Source organism: Erpetoichthys calabaricus, chromosome 6, assembly GCF_900747795.2.
Source record: "Erpetoichthys calabaricus chromosome 6, fErpCal1.3, whole genome shotgun sequence".
Lineage (NCBI taxonomy): Eukaryota > Metazoa > Chordata > Cladistia > Polypteriformes > Polypteridae > Erpetoichthys > Erpetoichthys calabaricus.
In genome coordinates, this window is record NC_041399.2 from 47,381,805 (window position 1) to 47,407,943 (window position 26,139).

Sequence of the window (26,139 nt, forward strand, 5' to 3'; positions counted from 1 at the left end):
TCAAATAATATATCAAGCAACCAAGGCACTGGGGAAAAAACAAAATCAAAGACTAATACAAAAGCACAGAAAAGATTGAAACCAAAACAGCAATAGCACTCAGTCTACTTTGAATTGAAACTAACTAGACTGAAGATTTTTGTATGTTTTGTTTTTTATTAATCTGAAGGATAACCTTGATTTACTGGGACAGGTTACATCAGAAGTGTGATGATTGTGGTCACTTGACCTGTAGTTTGCATAGCATAGATAATAAACTAGAGAAATAAAATAAATTGAAATAATTTCCAAACCAATTAGAAACAATAAAAACTGAATAAAATAATGTGTATTATGACACACATAAGGAGTGTTGAGTTTGCATCAAAACTGTGGAATTAAGGCAATTTCCATGCATTGCTGGGACACTGGGACAAAGTAGCTCAAGATTAGTGCAGCTAAACACTTTGTACCATGTTGTTCTCTGTTCTCTTTAAAAGACTGAAGGCCCAACTCGAAATTTTCATTGATATCTTATGAGCTTGAAATAACACAATCTATGTACAAATGTTGGAAACGTTATATATTTTGAACAATAATTAGAAACATGCAGTATCAGGATACAAATAAATGAGAAATTCTAAAGTGAAGGGTAAGATTGAAGTGAATTCTACTCATACTCATAGCTTAGTACTTAGTTTTACATCATCAGATTGAAGTGAATTCTACTCATACTCATACTCATAGCTTAGTACTTAGTTTTACATCATCTTTCACAGGAAAATGGCAACACTGTCACTGACAGTTCTTTTCAAGGTTTTTTTTGATATCTTACAATTTTACAGTAAATCAAAAAACTTGGAAAGTCTACAACAATATAGTCTTATCTACTTCATAAAAGCCACAGCACATTTCTGCCTATGGGCTTCACAAATTATATTGGAAAAAGGTCCCTGAGAGTCAGTTTCAATGATGCTATGTGTAATACTATGCTCATGAGGCAAAGTGGTGGCTCTGTGGCTAAAGATCTGCGCTGGTATGTGGTAGGTTCGAATCCTGTTACTGCCAGAAGGGATCCTACTGCATTGGGTTCTTGAGCAAAGCCCTTAACCTGAAAAATTGCTCCAGGGGTGCTGTACAACAGCTGACCCTGCATTTTAACCTGCACCCCAAAAAAAGGTCATGTGAAAAGATAATTTCCTTTGAGGATTAAAAAAAGTATATCAAATCAAAATAAAAAAAATTGATATATACTGACCCGGCACTTATTAAATTATTAACCTTCATAATTTTACATGAACAGTGTAAGGATATAGCTAGATTAGATCCCAGTACCCTGTCATCCTAAACTTGGGTGAAGCAAATTTAGAAAATGCATAGGAAGATTAAAAAAAATCAATGTCAATACACTTGCATTACAATTAAAACAGCAAAGCACAGTTTTTTATATTCTTGCTATATTAAATAAAGGGATCCAAATACATAAAAGGATAAAAAGTTAAAAATTGATTAAAGTAATAGTGAGAATGGCCATGCAGTATTTACCATGGAAAGTTTTAATGAAATAAAAGCATCTTTTTGGGTTGCGTAGTGTTTACCCTAGTGGTTAATCTCCTCCAGATATTTGTATTCAGCTACTAAAAAGCTTGCTATTAAGCTGTGTAAAAGGGAAGTGACATTAGCTGTTTGACTTCTATTAAATTCACCCAATTTCATGATGCTTCAGTCAACTATTAAAACGATAAAAAATGAAACAAGGCAATTGCCTGTTATATTCTATTATTTTAAAGACTTTTGATCTAGCAGGCGTGAAGATGATTAGTGCATCTTATGATTTTGTCTTTGTTGTCTTAGGTTTTTTGGTAAATTTAGTAATTTTTTACCAGTTTTCTGTTGTAAAGAATGTAATTCTACACCATTCTCTTTTCCTACTATCAATGTAATATTGCTTTCCTGTGCGATATAAGAAAGGCCCAAGTATAAACCAACTTTTGGACTCAAGCTGGCAACTAAGCTATTCGAACACAAACTTGTGATGTTCAGCTCACCTTTCTTTTTTTCATTTGTTTAAGTTCTTGTTTTTCATTTTCTGCCTTTTGGAATCTTTGCTCTGATATAAGGTTTTGTTCTTAGGATTTTGTTTTTGGATCTTCTTTACATTGGATTGCTTTTGGAATGCAAAAACTTATAAATCTCATTTCTTTGGAATTAATCTCCTATTTTTTAATATTCTTTCTGAATAAACTTTATCAAAATAAGGACTGTTTTGTTAGTTCTGCAAGAAATGTTATGGTCTCCCCCTCCCTTGTCTGTTTTATAAGCTTTGGCTCCTTTTAGGACTGCCCAGCCTGCTTTTTGAGTTTGGGACCAGGTGTACTTTGAGCTTGTGAGGCCTAGGGATATTTTTCAGACCTAATTTTAAGAATTTATGCCTCTTTTCGAATTCAGTACATAACAACAGCTTATAAACATAAATCTTTTATATTCAAATAGATCCCTCTTTTTTGATTGTTCTAACAAGTTTAAAGTGACAAATGCAGTACTTACCACAGACAAAGAGTTAGAAAGGAGAGTTCCGTCTTGATTTAGCATATTGGAGACAGTTATTGCTGGGAGATCCATGCTTTGAGGATGGAATGGTAATAATCCATTTTGGGACAATGGTGGACATAGAGAATGGTAGCCTCCAGACTCTGTGTCAGGCATATGAACAAGTGCATGCTCAGGGAGAGTAGGAGGTGTGATTGGAGGAATATTGAAGTCTTCATCTCCAAGACTGGGCACAGGATAAGACTGTTTCAAATGAAGGAAATGAAAGCGTTAGTTGCATGTATCAGTCTCCAATTTTTAAAGTTCATTCTTACATTATGTGTTATTGTAAAATTCTTAAGTTATTCACAAAGCCAAATGATAATAGTACAGAACATTTTTTTTATTATGACTGCTAGTCCCAATATTATGAATTACCAAAAGTGAGAAAATAATATTTAATGAAATACCATCCATAAAACCCAAATGAAAAAGTATACACTTTTCTTACTATATTTACTTTCATATTTAACTTATGTACATGGATTATTTTAAAATAATCACATATCTCCATATTAAAAACTGCTTGCTCCAAATGTCATCAAGAAACTCCAGAAACTTTGTTGTATACAGTACTCACTAAAAATTAAACAAGGTTGGCAGTATAATTATAAAACCATAAAATACACTGGACTGCACAAGAAATGACAGAGTGAAAAATATCTTTGAACTACAAAAATATTTATGCTTAACAACCTATATGTATAATGTAGTTTTAAATCTGTGATATATAAGAAATTACTCTGTATACAAATCTATTAATATGATTCTAGCATTTTACAGTACTAGTAACTGTCATGTTTAGTTTGAACTAAGGAATTTGTTTTTGCGTTTTGTGTCCACCAGCTGATACTGTGACATACAGACATACACAAAAACCTTACTCCAGAGTTGGTCAAATTACTTCAATGGGTAAATCAATTAAAAATTTGAAGAACAAATGTTGACCCCATCACTATATTTTGTATATTGCATATATGTATGAACATACAGTATACTTGTGGTATCAAAGTCAAAAGTCAAAGTGAACTTTATTGTCATCTCAACCATATACAAGTATACAGATAGACGGAATTGCGAAGCTCAGGGTCCACAGTGTAACAACATGACATGCAATAAATAAATTAAAAATAGAATTAAAATTTTAAAATTTAAAAATTAAAAGACATTGTGCAAAGATAGGACGAAGAAGTAGCAGCAATACTGATGTGTAAGATATGTAATATAATAAATAAATAAATAATAGATATAGATAATACAGAAATTATCAGTGTATGATAATAGTTGTTTAAGATATGAGTAAACAATGACAGGTCAGAATGTTTCACAGCAGAAGGATAACAAGAGTGTCAAAATCCTTAAAGGTCAGTACGAGACCTTTATGGTATAACGTATAGTGAGCAGGTGAAATGAAACAGCAGTTACTAACAGTTCGGTTTTAAAATTATTTAACATTTTACTAAAAATTAGAAAAAGTTCACAAGTAAATACCTAACTTTTTAACATTTGGCTAAAAGACTAGAAAAAAGGTGGATACAGCAGCAGGTTAAAATCCATCCATCCATCCATCCATTTTCCAACCCGCTGAATCCGAACACAGGGTCACGGGGGTCTGCTGGAGCCAATCCCAGCCAACACAGGGCACAAGGCAGGGAACCAATCCTGGGCAGGGTGCCAACCCACCGCAGGACACACACAAACACACCCACACACCAAGCACACACTAGGGCCAATTTAGAATCGCCAATCCACCTAACCTGCATGTCTTTGGACTGTGGGAGGAAACCGGAGCGCCCGGAGGAAACCCACGCAGACACGGGGAGAACATGCAAACTCCACGCAGGGAGGACCCGGGAAGCGAACCCGGGTCCCCAGATCTCCCAACTGCGAGGCAGCAGCGCTACCCACTGCGCCACCGTGCCGCCCGCAGGTTAAAATGCCAAATGTTAATACAACAACTATCATTACAGATTCAAAGATAAACCAGAAAAAAGTCTATGTACATAAAGTCTATAAAACATATGTACATATAAATAATGTGACAGGCACCAGCTTAGGATGGTTATTTGAGGGAAAAGAGAGGTAAAATAATGCATTGAATATGCCTATGTTATTGGCAATAACATGAATCAGTCACAGGATGATGGAGGCTTCCTCTTCAAACCGTCTAGGCCTTCATTAAAGAAGGCTGTTCTGAAGAACCCTAGAAGTAATGGAACTGGGGGCAAGAGAGTGCAAATACATGAGAGGTGACACATGGAGGACCACTGAGTCCACCACTGAAATATCGGGGACTGGCCTTTTATTACACTTGAGGTCAAAGGACTTTCTGTGGAACACAGATTCAGTGATTCTGGAGAATGGCCAAGAAGTAGTTTGAAAAAGGCAACCCTTTAGCCATCTTGGGGCTTGGAGTTAGGAGATTAAGGAGAAGCAAGGCCACTATGGCAAGAAACTATTGAAGAGTGAGTGAGGACTAACAAGAGTTTGGGGTGTCCTCTTAATCATCAATTTTCTTGTGTTTTTAAACCTTTATTGTGACAAAGAACTTTGACTAATATATATATATATATATATATATATATATATATATATATATATATATATATATATATATATATATAAATATATATATATACATATATATATATATATATATATACATACATACATATATATATACTGTATATATATATATATATATATATATATATATATATATATATATATATATATATATATATATATATATATATATATATATATATATATATATTGTATCAATAACCACCTATTCTGTTTAAAACAATACATTTTACAAAGCAAATACATATCTTTCATTACAAAATACCCATACTGAGGATTTTTCTGAAGAGAAGTAGAAAAACATACTAGCATTTCACTTGATTGCACTATCATTTGTTCTATTGTGTTACTTGTCAAAAGAAATGGTATAATTAAATCTACCATAGGGATGAACTCTAAAGATAGCAATGTGAAAAGAATACATCTTAGGCAAGCCTCAATGATTTGCCAAACAAGAACCTTAATTGTAAGATTATTTCTTTTATTTTAATGATTATTTGACCTAACTATATTTTAAAAATAATATAAAACATTTCTTCTAGCTTGAGTATCAATATAAACTTTCACTTGTACAATTATCTTTTTGAGTACATGCAGTAAATGTTTAGTTGTTCATATATATTGTTCATTATATATTTTACATAAACATGGAGCAATGTTTCCGGTTTTTCATGAAACAATCAAATGTAATGACCAAATCTATGACTTACAATCATACTTTATTCTTTAACAAAGACAGTTCTATTGTGAGTCATTTCACATTTTTTAAAAAGTTCAAGACTTCAAGCAATAGTGATTGACATGAAAAATGTAACACTTAGAAATTTGTTAACTTATTTGCAAGTACCAACACGCCATTAAAATCAGCACTCACCTTATGTGCAGGGTTTTCAACTTACTACCCAGAATTTGCACTTGTTTCTGTTTTTCTAAAAGCACATTAAAATAGATAAGCATGGACCAGACTAATACTGTAAGTGTTAAAGTTTATATATTTGTTGGTATGGTTTTGGAGGAATTACAGGAGAGTCTCATAACATTAGTGAACACAGTTTGATTGAGTTTTTTTTCCATTTCATTTTTCCTCCCATATTCTACAGTAAGGATACTTGGAACCTCTGTATGGGTGTATAAGGTGTGTGAATACGAGATGTGATGGACTGCTATCTCATCCAGAGTTCGTTAATGACCTGCAAAAGATACTGCCAGGACAAGCTCTACCTCTGAACCTGTGGCTACATAGAGTTAGGGATTAACTTGCATATGCAGTTCTTATAAGCTGCATCAGGACAACGAAGAGTTAAATATCCTGAAGTAGAAAGAAACAAAAAATAAGAAAAATTATGGATGATTAAGAAAGACTAACCTTATTTTAAACTGCAGGGATCGGATAAGAGATTATCAGGTATTCTGGCAATGCTCTGTTTATCTAATTCACAAATAAAAGTACTTTTATCAGCAATTTTAGGATATTCTTTTATTGTTCCAACAAAGTAAAGTTTACTTTGATGTCTAATTTGCACAGACTTAATTTGTTTCATTGTCAAATTTCATATTTGTTACAGTATGATTTTAGGTTATTTGTTTCATGAGAAACGATCTGCTTTCAGTTACTTTAGTCCAGGATAGAATTTTGAAAAGGTCAAGTTGAAACAGTTTTTGCTTGAGCACTAAAATTCCACATTTTATATATAATTTTATTTTTACAAGTTAAAAGCAATATAATAATGTCAACATAGGAAGGAAAATATAAATATTTATTTTACAAATAAATATAGAATATAAAGAAATACACTTAAACTATATTGTCTGTGTCTATAACTAAAGATGCTTTTGTGAAGGTCTGTCATTTAATACATATGTCTATAATTTTCTCTTTATACTTTGCACAATGACAACCCTTTTACCTTTCAAAGCTGCACAATAGCATAGCTAAAGTTGAATTCCTTCATATTAAACTAAACATTTCTAAACACTGCATTTTTTTAATCTCTGACTGCAATCTCCTCAATTCTACACTTAATAAGTAAAACAATTCTTTGGAACATGCATATACTGCTCTACAGCTGTTTCTAAGCTTGGAGTATTTTACTGTTATAAATATAAGAAAAATACTTCTGTAGCTCATTTTATTATACAAACATCACCCAAAAATACATATAATATTGAAATCCTTTGCTCTATTAACATTTTGGAGAAAGTTAGGAACCAAGTTTGCCTCAGTGTTTTATATGGATGATTTTATATTTCATGCTATTTTATAAAATGCATACATAATTAGATTGGATATTATTGTTTGGGGTGCCCTTCACTGAAAGTTTGAAAAGAGTACAATTTTCACAGGAGCCACAGGGAGGCAGTGTTCAATGTTGGATCCACTTTATTAGAAGAATTATTAGGAAAAAATTGCCATTTAGCCTAACATTTGTGAATTTCCCCCTGGGATTAATAAAGTATCTATCTATCTATCTATCTATCTATCTATCTATCTATCTATCTATCTATCTATCTATCTATCTATCTATCTATCTATCTATCTATCTATCTAACATAGCTCATCAATCTTTATTCGCCTGATTTGAAGGTCCCTGATGTCATACTATCTATCAAACTACTGGAGAATTTATTTCATGTACAGTAGCTATGATTCTCTGTGTTATGATAAAAGTTTCTAACGTTTGTGCAAAATTCACCCTAAACAAGTTCACATCTTTGTGCCTGGGTTCTAGTTGATGAATACATTTTAAAATAAATAATTAATTTAAGAGTTCTGAACACCTCAATCATGTCTCCATTTGCTTAAACTACAAAGGATCAATTTCTTCAGAGGAGTTTGAAAGTGGCCGCATGATGGGACGCAATTGTCTCACAAATAAAAGACAGATAAACAGAATGTGGGAGCTAACTGGAACAATTTCTAGTGGTACAAAAAGCTGCCATAGCAAATTTGGACATAAGGTTGTAGACAAGTTTCTGCCAAATGGCAGCTACACAATAACCCACATATTGTGTCCTACGTGGAACAAAGATTTGTGGTTTTAAGTTTGATTTTAAACTGTTAACCTTTAGCATTTGAATTGGTGGCACTGGAGTTCACTATTCCAGTCAGTGCCTATAGGTGGTGCCTAAGCATTACAAATATTAGCCTCACAAAAATGTGGTATAGCTTATTCTGTCTTCCAGTGAGGGTATAAGTCAAAATTCCACAGCATTCTGTTTTGCAGTGCCCAAAAGAAACAAATCTGTAGCTTAAAACATGCAGTGTTTGGGACCAAAATATAAATGTGTTAACAGTAATAGCTAGTTTCTCTTACGAACTCTACATGTCATGCATAAAGTAATGATTTCACTTCACAATGAATAAATTTATAAACTTTGTGTTGCCCATTTACTAATCCTCCTTTCTATCTATTGATCAATTTTCATTAGTTTTATCCCATCAAAAGTCATAGAGTAAATGGTGCCGATATCTCAGCTTCTAATAGCACACCAGTAAAGATTTATATAAAGTTCATAAATATTTCATGGATATAATATACTGCATATACAGACTCCATGTTGTACACAAGGCATTTCTTCACATATTCACATTCCATTCCAACATAAGGAAGATCTGAAATCATTAACCAGGCACAATACCATAACAAGTTTATTTCAGTACATTGGAAAATGTCAAATGCTTCTGAGTGGTCATACTTACAGCAATAACTATTTCTTTATGGAAACATTTCTACTTTATTTATCACTTAGTTTCATATGTATTACCATGCTCATTATATTCACCACTCAAAACTGAATTAAGATCTTTTGTAAACAGTTGCTGGATTGTTACTCGATATATATTCCAAAAGATGACTTAAAAGTAATGCAATTAGACACTTTTACAATGAGAAAGATCATTCTTAGCTTATATAACTGTTTTTTTCCCCATTTATATAACACATTCTGTTAAAGCGATTCCAAAAAATATGAGAGAAAATGCAAGCCCAGTTATTTTAATATAATTTAAGCTTCAAACAATGAATGTATTCAGAAACTGAAAGCTGACTGAAGTGTTATTTTTACACTTTTGATTGTATTCTTTTTGAAAGAGTTTTGTATCAGTTCATAACTATGAGCTGGCAGCATGCCTGTTCATTTTTTGTTTGAGGTTTATTATCTCACTACCAAAGCATGTAAAGCACAGTTCATTTACTTTGCGTTAAATTGAACTGAGATTGCATTTAACACAATTTTACATCTACAAAATGTAAACTTATGACCTGCAATCTGTGAAATGAAAAGCAAGGATAGTATCGCAGCTCTCAGCTTTTTCTATATTGTTATTACCCAGAGGAGCAATGGGCTCACTAAAAGATAATACTTTTCTGATATTTGGCTGAGTGGCACAGATTTCAGCTATCGAAAGTTCTAAGCCTATTCAAGCACTATCAAACAGTACATTACACCTCATAGCACCCGTGACAACCAGTAAAGGCTTTCATTTAATGAATCATTGAAAGCCCTTTTGCTCAACAATAGCACATCAACAGTGCATAACATTTGCCTTGTGTCAAAAAATAACACATCAACACAACTCTATGTACATACTGCTTCTCTTGCAAAATACAACTGCATCATAAAATATAAGCAAATTACAATTTTGAGAAAGGAAAACACCTTTGTCTTCAACCACAAACCACAGATGTCAACTTGTATTTATGAGACAGAAAGAACAATAGCAATAATCAAATGCTAGCTTACACCAAACATTTGTTATTTAAAAACTTTATGTTTTGTGACTACAAATATATTTGTGGATGGACTACAATGAAGAAACAGTGGCACAGAAAAGTGATATGGCTTTGCAATGCCCCAAAGAGAAAGGAATATCTGCACTGGTATTGTAGATGGAAGTAAAAATGTGGAAAGAAGAGCACCACCATTGGGTGGTAAGCACTGCATATATACTGGGTGCTATGGAAGGGCAACAGCCTGAGGTAAGAGTGTAGTGGGGGAGAAAGAGAAGGTGCGGGGGAGAGAGACAGTTGAGACTGGGAGGTGCAGGGATGCCTAACCTTCTATGGTTAATGAAAGAGAGATGCTACAGTACTACAGACTATATCTTAGCAGATAAGGGGCAGCACGTGGTCCCAGATATGAAGAAATGAGACAATGTTAAGAGAAACAACAACAGGCCAGTCATACACCCCAGGCTATTGGGTGTTAGCAACACCCAACTAGAGGAAACACAACTAGGAGAAAGACTTGACCATTTTAAGAGCTACTGAGGATGCAGATAGACCTTGACTATTATGAAGTTGTTCTAGCCTGGCATGATTGTTGCCTTAGAAAGAAAGGCCATCTTTCACTTCAGAAGTGTAGCTCTTCATGGTCATGAGGTGGGGCAACAATTCACTACAAGGAAAATGAGGCCCAGATAGCAAGAGTGATATGTGAAAGGGAGTGATTTTGTGGAAGCTGGAAGGTGAGCAAGTAGGCAAGAAACTCCGTCCTATTGAGAAAGTCTCAGAAAAGTTGTAGGTTTTTCTTGGCAAAAGTTTCCCTTGGCATAATTTTGGTTGTGGAGGGATGCCAAAATAGCCCCCACTCCTGTCATATATATATATGTATATATATATATATATATATATATATATATATATATATATATATATATATATATACAGTATATAGTGTATGTATGTGTGTATATATACTGTATATATATATATATATATATATATATATATATATATAGTGCTCAAAAAAATTAAAGGAACACTTTTTAATCAGAGTATAGCATCAAGTCAATGAAACGTCTGGGATACTGATCTGGTCAGTTAAGTAACACAGAGGGTTGTTAATCAGTTTCAGCTGTTTTGGTGTTAATGCAATTAACAACAGGTGCACTAGAGGGGCAACAATGAGACAACCCCAAAAACAGGAATGGTTTAACAGGTGGTGACCACTGACATTTTTCCCTCCTCATCTTTTCTGACTGTTTTTTCACTAGTTTTGCATTTGGCTATGGTCAGTGTCACTACTTGGAAGCATGAGGCGATACCTGGACCCTACAGAGGTTGCACAGGTAGTCCAACTTCTCCAGGATGGCACATCAATACATGCCATTGCCAGAAGGTTTGCCGTGTCTCTCAGCACAGTCTCAAGGGCATGGAGGAGAGTCCAGGAGGCAGGCAGTTACTCTAGGAGAGCTGGACAGGGCCATAGAAGGTCCTTAACCCATCAGCAAGACCAGGATCTGCGCCTTTGGACAAGGAGAAACAGGATAAGCACTGCCAGAGCCCTACAAAATGACCTCCAGCAGGCCACTGGTGTGAATGTCTCTGACCAAACAATCAGAAGCAGACTTCATGAGGGTGGTCTGAGGGCCCGAAGTCCTCTAGTGGGCGCTGTGCTCATTGCCTGGCACTGTGCAGCTTGATTGGCATTTGCCACAGAATACCAGAATTGGCAGGTCCACCACTGGTGCCCTGTGCTTTTCACAGATGTGAGCAGGTTCACCCTGAGCACATGTGACAGATGTGAAAGGGTCCAGAGAAGACATAGAGAATGTTATGCTGCCTGTAACATCGTTCAGCATGACCGGATTGGTGGTGGGTCAGTGATGGTCTGGGGAGGCGTATCCATGGAGGGATGCACAGACCTCTACAGTCTAGACAACAGCACCTTGACTGCCATTAGGCATTGGGATGAAATCCTTGGACCCATTGTCAGAGACTATGCTGCTGCAGTGGGTCCTGGGTTCCTCCTGGTGCATGGAAATGCCCAGCCTCATGTGGCAAGAGTATGCAGGCAGTTCTTGAAGGATGACGGAACTGATACCAGTGACTGGCCCACACACTCGCCTGACCTAAATGCAATAGAACACATCTGGGACATTATGCATTCGGTTGCACCTCAGACTGTCCAGGAGCACAGTGATGCCCTGGTCCAGATCTGTGAGGAGATCCCCCAGGACACCATCCGTTAGGAGCATGCCCCGATGTTGTCAGGAATGCATACAAGTATGTGGGGGCCATACAAACTACTGAGTACGATTTTGAGTTGCTGCAATGAAATTTCGGTAAAATGGACTAGCCTGCCGCATCATTATTTCATTTTGATTATCAGGGTGTCTTTGAATTCAGACCTCTGTAGGTTGATAATTTTCTTTTCGTTGCATCTTTTCGTTCCTAACACATTATCCAGTCCATATCAGGACAGATATCCAGCCAGATTCCCCCCCCCCCCCCCATTAAGATTTGATGTATTTTCAAAATGTTCCTTTATTTTTTTTGAGCAATTGAGCAGATATATATATATCTCCATTCAGATATATATATATATATATATATATATATATATATATATATATATATATATATATATACATAAACACACACACACACATACATACATACTGTTTTATTACTGAGTTTAATGTTCAAAATCCCACAGGGTCATATTTGGATAGATTATTCAACTATTGAACTTTACAGAGTAAGAATGGAAAGCTCACACACTTGAAAATGCACTTACTGTGCCCTTATTTTTTGTTTTGCATATAGAAAATGGGGATTTTTCTTAACATAACATTTTTTTCACAGTATCAGGCATGGAAAAGAGAAACAGAAACTTAACACTGACGACAGCTGCAAGAAAACATGTAATAAAGTTATATATTCAATAAAGTTCAACACAACATGTAACCAATAATTTATTCAATAAAGAGGATACTGAGAATACAAAATTTAAAACAAGTAACTTTTTTACCAACAGGAACACCTCAAAGATGGCAAGGTGCAGAAAATTTTCATTAAACACATCAAAGAGTTTGGTGACTATAGGCTACCCTTGAAAAGGCCAAGAGGTTAAAAGATAATTTGCATCAAAACAAGTAAAATCAGCTAAATGCAAGCTGTAAAAAATGGAATCTAGAGATGTCATGGATATACCCTCTGAGCTGGGCTGTGCTTTGATGAGGAAACAGCATAGAGGAGAACTGTAGGAATGGAATAATTGGTTGCTCAATTAGGAAACACTACAGTGAGAGGAATAGTGGGGAGAAGCATGGCAAAAGTAAATGTGTATAACAAAACCTGAAATGTTCTCCATGAGTTGAGTTATAGCAAGAATAGTTAGTGAGTATCAATTAAATATTTAACTCAACAGATTGCAACTTTCATTAATAATGTAAATGAAAGTAAAAAAAATGCAGTTAACTTCATAACCTTAATAGTCTTCCCTGTACTACACTGTGCTCTTATACCTCTCATTCTCATTTCTCTCATGGTACTCCCTTCTCTTCCCCTCTTCTTTCCTTTATATGGAGAAGTGCACACTTATACTTTAATTTAACTAATTTAATTTTCCATCCAGTAACCAAATGCTTTTTTATATAAATTGCAAATCTGATTAACACTCTAAATAATAAGGTCAGTGGTAGATTTCAGGACACAAGTATACTCAGGGATCACTAATCGATACATCTGTATAGGAAACTTTTTTGAGTCAGCTGTATTAAAGTATAAAAAAGTAAATGCAAAAAAAATTGTAAATTACAGTTTATCTCTTAATAAAAATATGTTTATTACTTTACCATAAACCTGTGATATTAGTGTCACTAATAACAGAAAACAACCCATACAGCAATCTGTGCAAAGCAGGAGCCAAATACACACATCAAGGCAAACGATAAATATCCTTCAACCTGGCTATAAGTGTTTAGGTTGCAAAAAACATTACCTTATTTTGTTTTGTTTTTTTCCAGTTAATAGTGCTTTAGATCAAAGAAATATCAGTATCTCTTAAAGATGAATGCATTTATACATCAATATTAGAATTTCCTTAGTACTATTGAGCTTAACTTACTCAATTCATCAATGTGAGCTGTAAATTACGGAAACTGAGAGAGGATGTGCAATATCATTATTTTGTTCATTGTTTTCTTGAGATAATGGAATAATTTCTTGAGGAAGTGCAATATCATTACATTTTGGGTTTTTTTTGTTTTTTTTTTTGCTTTCACAAGATAACAGAATATTTTTCTGTGCTCCTGGCAATCTTGCTAACACATAACAACAACTGATTACAACTGACAGCAATGATAACAAATAACGAAAGCTCGTGTGATACATACACAAATGTAAGCCTATTTGCATCATGCATTGCTGCTAGTCGTATTGAATGATTGGTGCATGTCTGTTTTGCATTGCTTTGTGTCAAACTGCAAAGACTAACATAAGCACGATTTTAGTACCGAGATCAAAATAGTTTGTCTCTTTATTCCAATAATATAATGAAAAACTACAAAAGGGAAGATGGAATCTTCATTTAAATAGTGGAACTGCAATCTGACCAGCCTAGCCAACATGACTGGAAATATATAACCTACAAATTACATTTTTGTTATTTTAAGGGTTTCTTTTGTAAAACAGTCTGTGTTATATGCAATAAAGTCATTATCTGCTGTGTATATAATTTCATGCTTTACGAATCAAGAATATGCGTGAAAATATTCTGGAATAGACTGTTGCCAATATGTATGGTATGAATTTTGTTTTCTGGCTTTGATTATTAAAATATTTTGTCTGTAAATATTTCTGGATACCAGTGCCGTCCAAAATGTGGCAACTGATAAACCAATTTAAATAAGCAAAGTTCCAATTGTTATTTTAAACCTACAGTGACCCATACATTCCATGTAATTGAATTTAATAAAAAACTGTAGTACTTTCCTTACATTTCAAATAGTTTTGAAGTTATTTTTAAAATTTGCTTTTTGTTTATTTATTAATTGTACTGATTGAGGCATCACTAGTGAAGTAGTAAATAACTATAATGTGAAGGAGTGTTCCTGCCATGCAGTTATTAATGTAGGGTCAGAGCTAAACGTCATGATTTAATACAGTGAACTTCTCTTTCAATAACAATTTTGTAAACATTAAAAATGAATAGTTAAATTTTACTGCCATGGTTCAATCTCCCAAAAATAGTTTTACAAGATCACATTCAAAGTATGCTCTCTTCATAGTGCATTCCCACTGGACACCCGGAATGTACCTTGCACAGAGTGCAGAAAACAACCATCTTTGCCACACAGGCTAAGGAGAACCTCCTCTGGCTCAATGACCAACTGGTCATCTAACAATGAGGCTATTTCTTCTTGTTCCATTTGAATCAGGTTACATAATACTGAGGAAACTTTAGTGTTATTCTGATTGATGTTGACATAATTAGTAATACGGAAAATATACTAAGTGGCACTTGTGTGTTGAATGGGATTTCATATAAAACTCTGAGCCTAAGAGAGATCTGCAAACTTTTTCTTCATATTTCTACATACAGCAGAGTAAGTGAATAGCTTTCTGCTTGCACTATGCATTTCTTTTCTTTCAGAGTTTAATGGAATAAACAAATGAAGGATGCAATATGGGGTCTGATGCTAGGCAACACATAAGAATTTCCTATCAGTAAGGATGGATTTATTTCAAACAGTATGAGCACTGCAAGTACAGTAATTTAATTTCACAATAATTTTTGTGGAACTGGATCTAAGAGGCTACGGTGGGTTGGCACCCTGCCCAGGATTGTTTCCTGCCTTGTGCCCTGTGTTGGCTGGGATTGGCTCCAGCAGACCCCCGTGACCCTGTGTTCGGATTCAGCAGGTTAGAAAATGGATGGATGGATGGATCTAAGGGGCATGTACTTAGCTTCTATTTTAGAAACGAATCATACTTTTTCTTGCTTTGTTAATAAGATAATAACTTTTATTCTGCAACATCATATTACTTCTAAAGTCCTCAGACAAAAGGTACTTTGTATATTTAGTCTTGTTTTAAGCACTTCCAATTTTGTAATAAATTACTATTTGGCTTTTACCCAGCATCAGCACAAAAACATGGTAGAATAACATTTCTGCATCACAAGATAGTGGAAATTTCACAACAATTATTGCTTTATTTAAGGACAGCTTTTTAACACTATGACCACTATGAACTTAAAGCCAATGACACATTATCTAACTTCTCGTTGGAGGGAATGCGACACTTCTTGAGTGCTGTTGTTGTTCTGTTGGACCATGTAAAATTACTTGACTGATAATTACTGGGCATATCTTCCATTACCGTCTTGCTTAACCCCTTTTTTGACAGTCATTTAGCATGCTGCCTAACAGAGTCGGGTTAAATAGTACAGTGAGTTCAGCAGCAATCTCTGCCCTTTTTTTTCTTTTTTCCATTCTATCGTGATATGTAAAACATAATACATCATACCTCTCTTCTGTTTGTAAGGTCCAAAACACCCACATTCCTTATTCCTCATTCCTTGTCAATGGATTTTATGCATTGTACTACCAGATGAGCATTTGTCGGTTGTCAGTTCTCAAGCATACAGAGCCCACCCTTTCAACTAAAGACAAAATCAAACCTGTTTAATTTTGTCAGAGTGACTTGTGGAATAGTAGGAGTGAGTTGCTGGGTATGTAAGACTATGCGATCGCCTTTCATGTAAGTCTACCGGGACTGCCTCAAATTCTTTAATATTATGTTAATAACGGCTACAACTGAAAACTGCTGGAAAGGTCATCGGATGTGACATGGCCTTACAGATTTGACAAAATAGTATGCAGGATACTGATCTTAACTGTTTAAGACATAGTTAAATTACTTTCAATATGTACTCAATTCTGATGACAATATTATCAGAGGTTAGATATGTCCAGAACTGGAACTGATACTGCCTTAACTTGGTATGCTATCACTAACAGATGTCTGAAAATATGCGGATTACACTAAAGTGTACTCATCCGTTAGGCTTTGGCCAGGATTCCTTCCCTGGTTTATGTTTATGTTCATTTTCTTTGCCTTTGCTTTCATTTTTCAGCTTGCTTATTTCTGTTAATACTGTTCTATTCATTTATCTTACTTAGTTAAAGGACTGCTATAAAGGTTCATGGGATATGCAGTCCTTTGCTCTTCATTAAATAACCTTTGTGGATAAGTTTTGTTAGCAGTGTTGTTTTGTTAATGTTTGCTGATTATTTTGGTCTTTCTGCTTCAGTTTATTGGGCTACTCTGTTGGATGACAATTTAGGACTTGCTTGCTGTGAATTGCCTTTTAGGAAAATACTTTTTTGCTTCTTTGTCGAGTATTTTGTTATTTTTGCATTTTTGTGTTAAAACATTCACAAAGATTCTGGTGGGACTTGTCTCCTCTTGTGATACAATTTTCAGGATACTTGAGATTGCCTTTTGCATTTTGAACTTTAAAAGCCTGTTCTCCATTTCGAGGCCTAGACAGGCCTAAACCCTCCCAATTTCCAATTTCAGGCCAGGCTTCAACTTTTTGACATCTTTGTGCTGCTGCAATCATAACATCATTAATGGTCTGCTTAATGTGTTAAAACATTAAATAAGAGACTACTTAAGCACTTAAACTAAGACAAAAAAGTTCTAATAGTAGGAATTTCTGCAAATAATAACAAAATATCTTCAGCTCTGACCTCAGTGGACCTAAATATTAGTTTTGCTGAATCTTGTTATCTTTGACAATGATATATCCATTGGTACTTACATTACTGCACTAAGGCCAGCTTTTTCTATTACAAAATAGGAAAGTTACAGCACTTTCTCATAGCACAAGTCATACAAAAGTTACTTTATTGATTTATTTCATGTAAAATAGAACTGGCCACTGAAATGCCCAAGCTATTCAAATTGTTTTATTTCCACACTGCACTTAGTTTGTAATGAAACTGAATTATTAACTGTCTTTACTGTAAGTCTCAGTTCAATCTTCTACTTCAGCTTGGGGCCATCTGTAAAATCCTAGAAGAATTTATTAATGTCTACACTCCAGACCATTTTTTGTCACAAGAGGTAGGCATTCATAGTTTATATAGTTTATATTTCTGATGAATCACCTAAGACAATGTGAGCAAACATCTACCAAAAATAGGCAATTGTTAATTCCATAATGAAAAATGAAGAAATAAAAAATAGAATAGATGTTTAGGCTAGTAAACCTTCATCAATGGGTCATCAAGTGGCCTTAAATATATATCTTTGCAAAGACAGATCACTGTTTATAATGCAACTAGCTGCGTGTGGTCTTTGGGACAGAAAACAACCCAAAGACTCCCTAGCAGTTTTACTAAATTCATGAACTTGGAGCGGCGTCAGCTAACTCTTAAGAATTACCCAGGGCAGAGGCTGTGGACCTACCAGTGCTTGCTGCCCCACTGGTGATACTATATATCTTAGCCGTATTGCTGGCTTATGAGTCCTATTCTCCAGACAGACAATGTTTTTAGTGAAAACTTCAAGCCTTGCCTTTCATTGCTGAAGCGTTTCACTTGCATGTTGTTGAGCTGCGGCGTTTGCTTCATTTCTACATTATGTCTCTTCATCTATGTCTTCAGCACAACGTCATTGTTGTGTGGTGGCGTTTGCTGCACACAGGTATTTCGTAGTGAGAAGTGAGGTGCATGCAAGCACGGAAATAATTTAAAAGTGCATGCATGCACCATCTAGTGGCTGTGATTGAGCGTGGGCAGAGCAGACTGCTCCATAAACACACACACACACACACACACACACACAAACACACAGGTTTTCATTTATATATGTAATGTTAGTTAACAGTTTCCATCACTGTTCCTAAAATTTGCCCAAATCAAGTTTGGGTAGAATCCCAAAAATGGCAGGTCTCGGGTAGTTTTTGCCACTTTGCAACACACCTGATATAGATCAGTGATAATATTTGAAATTGCCCCTCAAAGAAATGTTTGAGCTTCAGACATATTTCACCTCTTTACCTTGACTAAAAATCATGTCTCACATGTAGTAGACAAATGGATGGTAATATGGTAAAAGAAGTGCTTACTTTTGGGTATTCTGTCTCAGGTTTGATCAAGTTTGTTCCAAGAGACTCTTTATGAAATTAATTGTAAAAGCAAAACCATTACAAAATAACATTAAATGGAAAAATAAATAATTATTTTAAATACAGTGTACAATATGTACTCTAGTATGTACAAAGACACATATTAGCTAAGGGCCAGCACATATTTCAAAAGACATCTTACATTCTATATACAAGTTGCAAACTTATCCAAAAACTACTACTAGGAATCATCTGTATGTTTTCTCACTAACCCCAGTATTCATCCTAATCTCACTGAATCATTCAAGAGAAAATATTGCTTAATTAGAATACCACAGCAGCAAGATAATCATGGCCTTTAAAAAAGTAACCAAATTAAAATGACACAGCTTGACCACACTTAAGTGTTAAGATTATAAAAGAAGAAAATAAAGAGGCACTATCTAGAATATTTAATGTAATGTTTTGGCTGTTCCAGCTTTATTTGCATTTTTACACAGTAAATGTTTGCATTTGATATATTTGTTTTCCTTTAATGTTGCTTTTTTAAGTATCACATTTGCTAGTATTTATCTGAAAATAAGCAAAACCAAATAACAAGTATTAAACCTACTTTCATTATTCAAATTTTTAACTTTCAAATGTCATTATGTAACCACATGGATTCCAAAAGAAGGGTCTCCTTAAAAATTCAAAAGGTTTAATAGTCACTGCAATACTTAGGCTCTGTTTTAAAAGAACAATATTTTATGTATGAATGGTTCATCTTGAGTTGCAAGTGAAATTGTGCTACAATGCATCAGGCTCACTGTGGAAAGCATTGACCCAAGCAGAATTTCACTTTGTTTTCTTACAGTGAAAGAACTGCTGAAATCAGCATTTAGTTGATTAACACATTACACACCAAATCATAGTCATTAACAACATCCTCCTGTGATTCTTATCGGAAGGCACAGCCCATTTCCAAGTTTACTAGCTTTGCACATTTAGATAATATGGACTACTGCTTTTCTGAGAATTGTGGTTAATACATCTTTCCATGCTATAATATCAACAATAATACCTTCCCGACAATTAAACTGTTAGCTCTGTTTATGCAGAGTGCACTCTAAAGTCAGTTTAGTAATGTGTCCAGGCTAAAGCTTACAAAAAACTTCACCATGCTGAGGTCAAACACATGTATTCCCTCTTGCTTTAAACAATATTAATAAATCATTAGGGAGAATAAAAATGCATGAATAATACTGAGTTAATATATCTTCTTGCTCATATCAAAAATCCATTAACATGGAACTGAGCAGGATTTATATATACTCAGCAGTTTCCTAATCTAGTTATTATTTTTCAATTTGTGTTTATTCTGTTGTCTCATTGCCTAGCTGATTAATGAGTTTAATTTCAAAATCGTTGTGTTGCTGCTAACATTTTAAAAGTAAATCTTGGCTTGAAAAGGGAAAGTTGATGTCAAAAGTACATAAACACATGATTAAAAAGTCCCGTTTCTTATATTATTAATAATAAATAATTCATTTTATGATGTGACTTGTGACTTTTGTGGAGGAGAACCCCATCATGACCAGGATTACAAGCAGTTTTATTTTGCTCACTACAAAAGTTGGCGCCATAAGATATCCTGGCAGAGTTTATACAGGCAACGGCCACCTTTAGTCTTCTACTGTATGTGTCATAAATTAGGCAGAAAGTCCCAGAGTCAAATGTTCCTCTAGAAATTTTTTGTTAGCAGGGGGCATTGGTTGCTGATTGTGGATGGTGAGTGGTCCCCTTTTAGAGAGGCGGCAGCCATACAATACTAGTAGCAATAAAGAATTAAATAATGCAGAGGTCATCATTTTACAACAAAAAAGCAATACATACAGAATTTAAATTAAATCTTAATAAATGCATGCCCACAAAATAAGGCATTTTTATTTGTACTTTTGTCACATTTTTTGTTATAAGTAGAAGGTCAGAACTCTGTTACTTGCATAGCACAACACTGTATTTAAATCATTAAAAGAGGGTAAGGGTTATAAGAATGCATTTGTTTTGGGGTCGAGGAAGGATCACAGTATTATATAAAGACATTGTCAGATTTGCATCTCAAAACAGCTTGCAAGGTAAGACGTTTTACATGGGAGGCACACTACACAGTTAAGGAATGCAGTTGCCCAAATCTCACCACTCATCAATAGCTAGGGCTGCCATTGTAAGTGAATTGTAGCAAATGAATAATTACAAGATTGTTCCTGTGTTTTCATACTGATTTCAAGGCATGCATTGCAAAACATGTATATTGCTACCTGATGGTGGTTTTGGTGTTTTTTTGATGAAAGAATGCCAGAATATGAACAGGGACACCACATGAAAATTAAACAAATTAGCGCCCATAGACAACTCAGTCACACTACTGCCTCCTTCAAAAACACAAAGCGACTTGATAAATTAAGAAAATTTACTTCAGGACTAGATGTTGTGATACATCGAGGCAAACAAGGTATTATCAGCCCCTTTAAGTAGGAGCAGGGGTTAAGATTTCTGGGATGCATGCAGCTGAAAAATGCAACAAAGACAGGCCTAAGAGTTTTAAAAGTTATTCCCAAAATGCCCCTGGAAAAGGTTCTTGACTAAGGCCTAAAAGTTCCTTTTGGTTAAATACTCAGTTGTAGGTAAGCATTTGGACCAAAAACCATTCCTGACACTTAGGGAATGGAGCACACAGTAGGAGATCCTGAAGTGGCTGAAGGAGTTTATTTTCTGTTACATTTAATATAGTGTACTTCCAATACTGTAAACTTGTCTGTTATATTTATTTTTCTATAATAAACCTTTCTTATTTTACCTATTTTTACAGAATTGGCAATATACGGATTCACAGGATTTCTCAATTATTCCTCCTAGTGATGACACAGTATTTTTGACAAAAGGATAAAACCGTTTTTTTTTTTTGGTTAAACCTAGTTTATGGTGGGAACCCATGTTTGGACAGACTGGAGTGATGTAAAGCAGCACCAGACACCTATAAGAAAGAGCTTAAGAGTAAGTGGATGTAAGCGCCAGAAAAAAATTGTCCAGGAGTGGGCAAAGCTGCAGCAAGATCACTTAAAAAATAGGCACAAAAAAAATTGAATTGAATTGTATTGAATTTTGTACTACAAAATACTACCAACATGAAATGTGGCATTGTATCATGTGATGTATGATATTACCACAGTGAAATGAAACACAAAGATGACTGAAACGTCTTTTGTCGAAAGCTGAGAATTTTAAAATCTGATTGAAAAACCTGAACTAAGTTATAACACACTAAACTAAACACATTTTGTTACAGCCGTCTGTGTAATGATATGAAGGTGAAAGTTGTTGGCACACAACCTATACATCACTGTACGTGAATGTGGGCTGGGACCACAAGTCAAGTGGTTTGCAGACACTCTAATTTAGTGAATTGCATCCTCGGATAACTACAGCAAATTACAACATTGTTTCATTAATGCACAGCTGCATCCACATGCTTGTTTTCAAATTGAACTTTATAGGGACTTTCAAAGCACAAACTTACCAACATATTGGAACAGGTCTCATGATATACTTAAATGCTGCTGGATGAAGCAAGATATAATTACTACAGCTCTCATGAGGTGCGGTTGTGAAAACGAATGCTCAAGACAATGATACATTCAGAAATAGGGGTAGATTACAGAAAGGAGAAATTATTCAGCAGTGGATCTTGCATTTCTCTACAGTACTTCCATTGGATAGTGGAGAGAAAAAGCAGCCAAATTCCCAGTGCTTGATTTTCTTGTCAATTCATACGTTTGGCCCTGCTATGTCTGTATCCAGTGAATAAAGGGGATATTGTCACAGCAGACAGATTTCAGTTTCATGCAGAATGTTGAGACTCTCACTTTTCTTAAAATGGAATATAATGTTATTCTTCATAGATCCAGTCAGTACCCATAGCTACCAGGTCTGTAATGCATTCAAGATAAAAAAAAAAAAAAAATGCACAGTCATTCTTGGAGTAACGTTTGATGTTAACTCAGAAAAGAAAATGATAAATTTACATGTGGATTGTTTTGCGGAACGTTATATTATTGGTTTATAAAATAATTATTGGAACATGTACAGAGTTCAGTGAAATTCTTACTTACATGTGCTAATTAACATGGAACACGTCTTATGCTACTGCAGTTCAAATATTTTATGTTAATATTTAAGATTATTTTATTTTCTTATAAAAGAAAGAGCTAATAAAGCAATACATTAAAACGTGTATTTGCGCACTGATTTAAAGGTATTTTCCAGTGTTTCACCTTATGAATGTCTAATAATAAGTAACACTAAACATGCAGTACATTTCTTTTATGAACATTTCATATCATGGGAAAATTGTATTTTGAAGCAATAAAATTGCAATATGAATTGTACCATGGAATAAGTGTATTGTCTTAAGCCAGTTGAAGACAACTGTGAGTTTCAGGGCACTATGTAAATAATAGTCTTTGATGGTTCTACCAGTCATTGTCTTCACTTTTGAAGAGGCAGAATTACTTCTCAGCATCAGGTGATTCTCAGCGAGACTAAAAACAACTGACCCGACAAAGATATATGGAGATTATAAGTGAATGGATAACCATTTAAAATCAAGTTAGGTTCTGATAACAGTCTGCTTCTGAGGGAGTATACAAGGGGTGTTCTGAATACAGTAACTCCATATTCCTAGCTGTACCGTTTTGGATAAATAACCTTAAGATGCCCATAGCTTTAGGAGAACTAAGCTGAAACTCTTTAAAAAGTGGTTCATGTGTGTCTTTTTGTTCAAGAGCATGCAATTAGCTCATAGGCAGAAAATAAAGGGGATGGAGGGACTGAGTGTTCCTTTAATTTGGTAGAGGGGCCCTTTGCAGGATTCAGTCTAGACATCCTAGATGATCACTTTTCTACGGCAAGTTGGTTAGGCATTTGTGCCTTGTCACGGCTGGGCACCAATTGGAAATACTCATTACTTAGTAAGTGTACATTAGAGTGAAATAAAACAACCAGGACTCTGTATCTTAGTCAAGTAAAAAACATTAATCACCTAATAAAGACACTACGGAGGAGGACTGAGCCACTGAAGGAGTAACTAAAGTATTATATAATATTTCAAGCACGTAATATAGTTGCTTCCTTCATAAATGAGTATCCAATTGTACAAAATAAGTGCGCAGATTCATAATAAGACCTTGATTGTCTTATGTATGGTTGGCCCCTTACTTCTATCCAAAGCCACCTCCCCATGATACTGTATGTGGTTATGGCAAATGGACTCAGAACCAAAACATTTAATTTGTATTATGAATATTTGCATTATTATATATGTTAGCATTTATATCCTTGGTAACTCAAATCAATGAATAACAGATGTCTTGATCTGCACTTTAGCATTCCTATTCTTTCCACTGGCACTTACCAATGACAGTCATTATGCAACAATACAAGAAATCCCACTAACACAGCTGTGCCATGCAGTTACTATAAATTTGAAATAATGCATTAATGCCAATGAAAAAATGTATTTTAATGTACATAATAGCACTCTGTTATAGAATCAAATTAAAAATGAAGCAGCAATTTTCTGGAAGAGTTATATTGATTCAGATGTAATAAAATAAAAATCCTAGCATATTTTTTAAGGTTGTGTATATGGCCAGTTGCATCCAATGTGATCTCAGATTACATTACTAAACTTCCTAGAAAGACTAACAGTTTCAACCGGTAGCCTTCATTGATCCAAGAGTATGTGGGACATTATGTGCTATTACTTGACATTAAGAAAAAAGAATTCTCCAAAATCAACTTCTTCAATAATGTACCAAAGTCACCAAAAGCAACATTTAAGACTGATCTCAGTCATAAGTTTCTCCTCTGTATATGACAGAATAATGACTTGCTTTCCAATTCTGTTGTCTTTTCTGTTGCTTGCCTAGCATATATCACATTCACTGAAACAATTATACCTAGAGAGTATTTTATTCAAGAAACCTTACAAAGTATGGAATATTTTTGCATTCTGATAATATAATTATTATGAAAAATCAGGTGAGAATACAAAGCTGGAACTTCAATGCTTTTAACTGTGGCACACCATGTAAAGTTAGCTCCAACCACATTTCATGGGCCAAAAATAGTAATAAACTAGAAACTGTGATCACAAAACGACTGCAGCATGTTTATTATGAAAGACAATAATCAAGCCACCATTCATTAACATAACAGCCAACTGAAGCTGCAGTGAAATATTGCAAGAAATAAGGAACAACTATAATTGTTGGTCCATGGTAGTGTTTATATACATATTATTCAGTCATGCTACTCATATTTAATTGTTACTTTCTATATTTAAGAGCTTTACCTATTTTTGCCAAGTCAACATTGCTCTTGGTTCAGTTAGTAGTACATTTCCCACTTTTCATTAATTATCTGTGTTATTGTTAAATATTTAAAATTACTGCTGCAGCAAAAATAAACATTATAGTTAGACATAAACACTTGTGCATAATTATTCAGCAAACAAAGAATCATTTATAAGAACAGAGGGAGACAACAAAATAATATAATCATGTGCTGTATCTAGTCATGCTAGTCAGATAAGAATAGCTTTTAAAGTTTTGTTTTAAATATTCAGTTGCATCTAAGAAATGAAGTGTTGTTTTTTCTTCACTAATTTACTGCATATCTTCAATATGGACGTACAATACACTGTTTTATTTCTATTGGACAAACTGTCAAATCAATTCAGCTGTACATACAGTAACAGCATGGTAGTCTGAGACTCTATTTAATCATTTTATATACATCGCAAAATTAATAAAAACAAAACAGCACACTGATTATAAAGAGAGAAATGAGTTTAGAAATACCCTAGTGAAAGCTGATATTGAAATATAAAATACTGATATAAACCAGTCAATGAAACCATGCTATGTACTTACTTTTTCTTAATCACACGATCATTCAGTCAATTTCATTGTATATTTTGGTCTACATTTTACATAACATGAAGAGCTGCTAAGCTGGCAACTCATCGACATGTGGAAGGAGGACATTGTGATGACAAGGATAGGGGATACAGAGAGA

The 26,139-nt window shown here is 34.5% G+C and overlaps 1 protein-coding gene across 4 annotated transcripts in view; it reads right to left on the reverse strand.

Annotated features, from left to right (window-relative positions):
- Positions 1-26,139, reverse strand: part of tox (thymocyte selection-associated high mobility group box) — a 265,803-nt gene that overhangs the window by 79,669 nt on the left and 159,995 nt on the right. For all 4 annotated transcript variants that reach the window (XM_051929067.1, XM_028803560.2, XM_051929068.1 and 1 more), the window contains one exon: positions 2,527-2,772. In XM_051929067.1, coding sequence (XP_051785027.1) covers positions 2,527-2,772 — 246 coding nt within the window. The remainder of the gene's footprint in view (positions 1-2,526; positions 2,773-26,139) is intronic.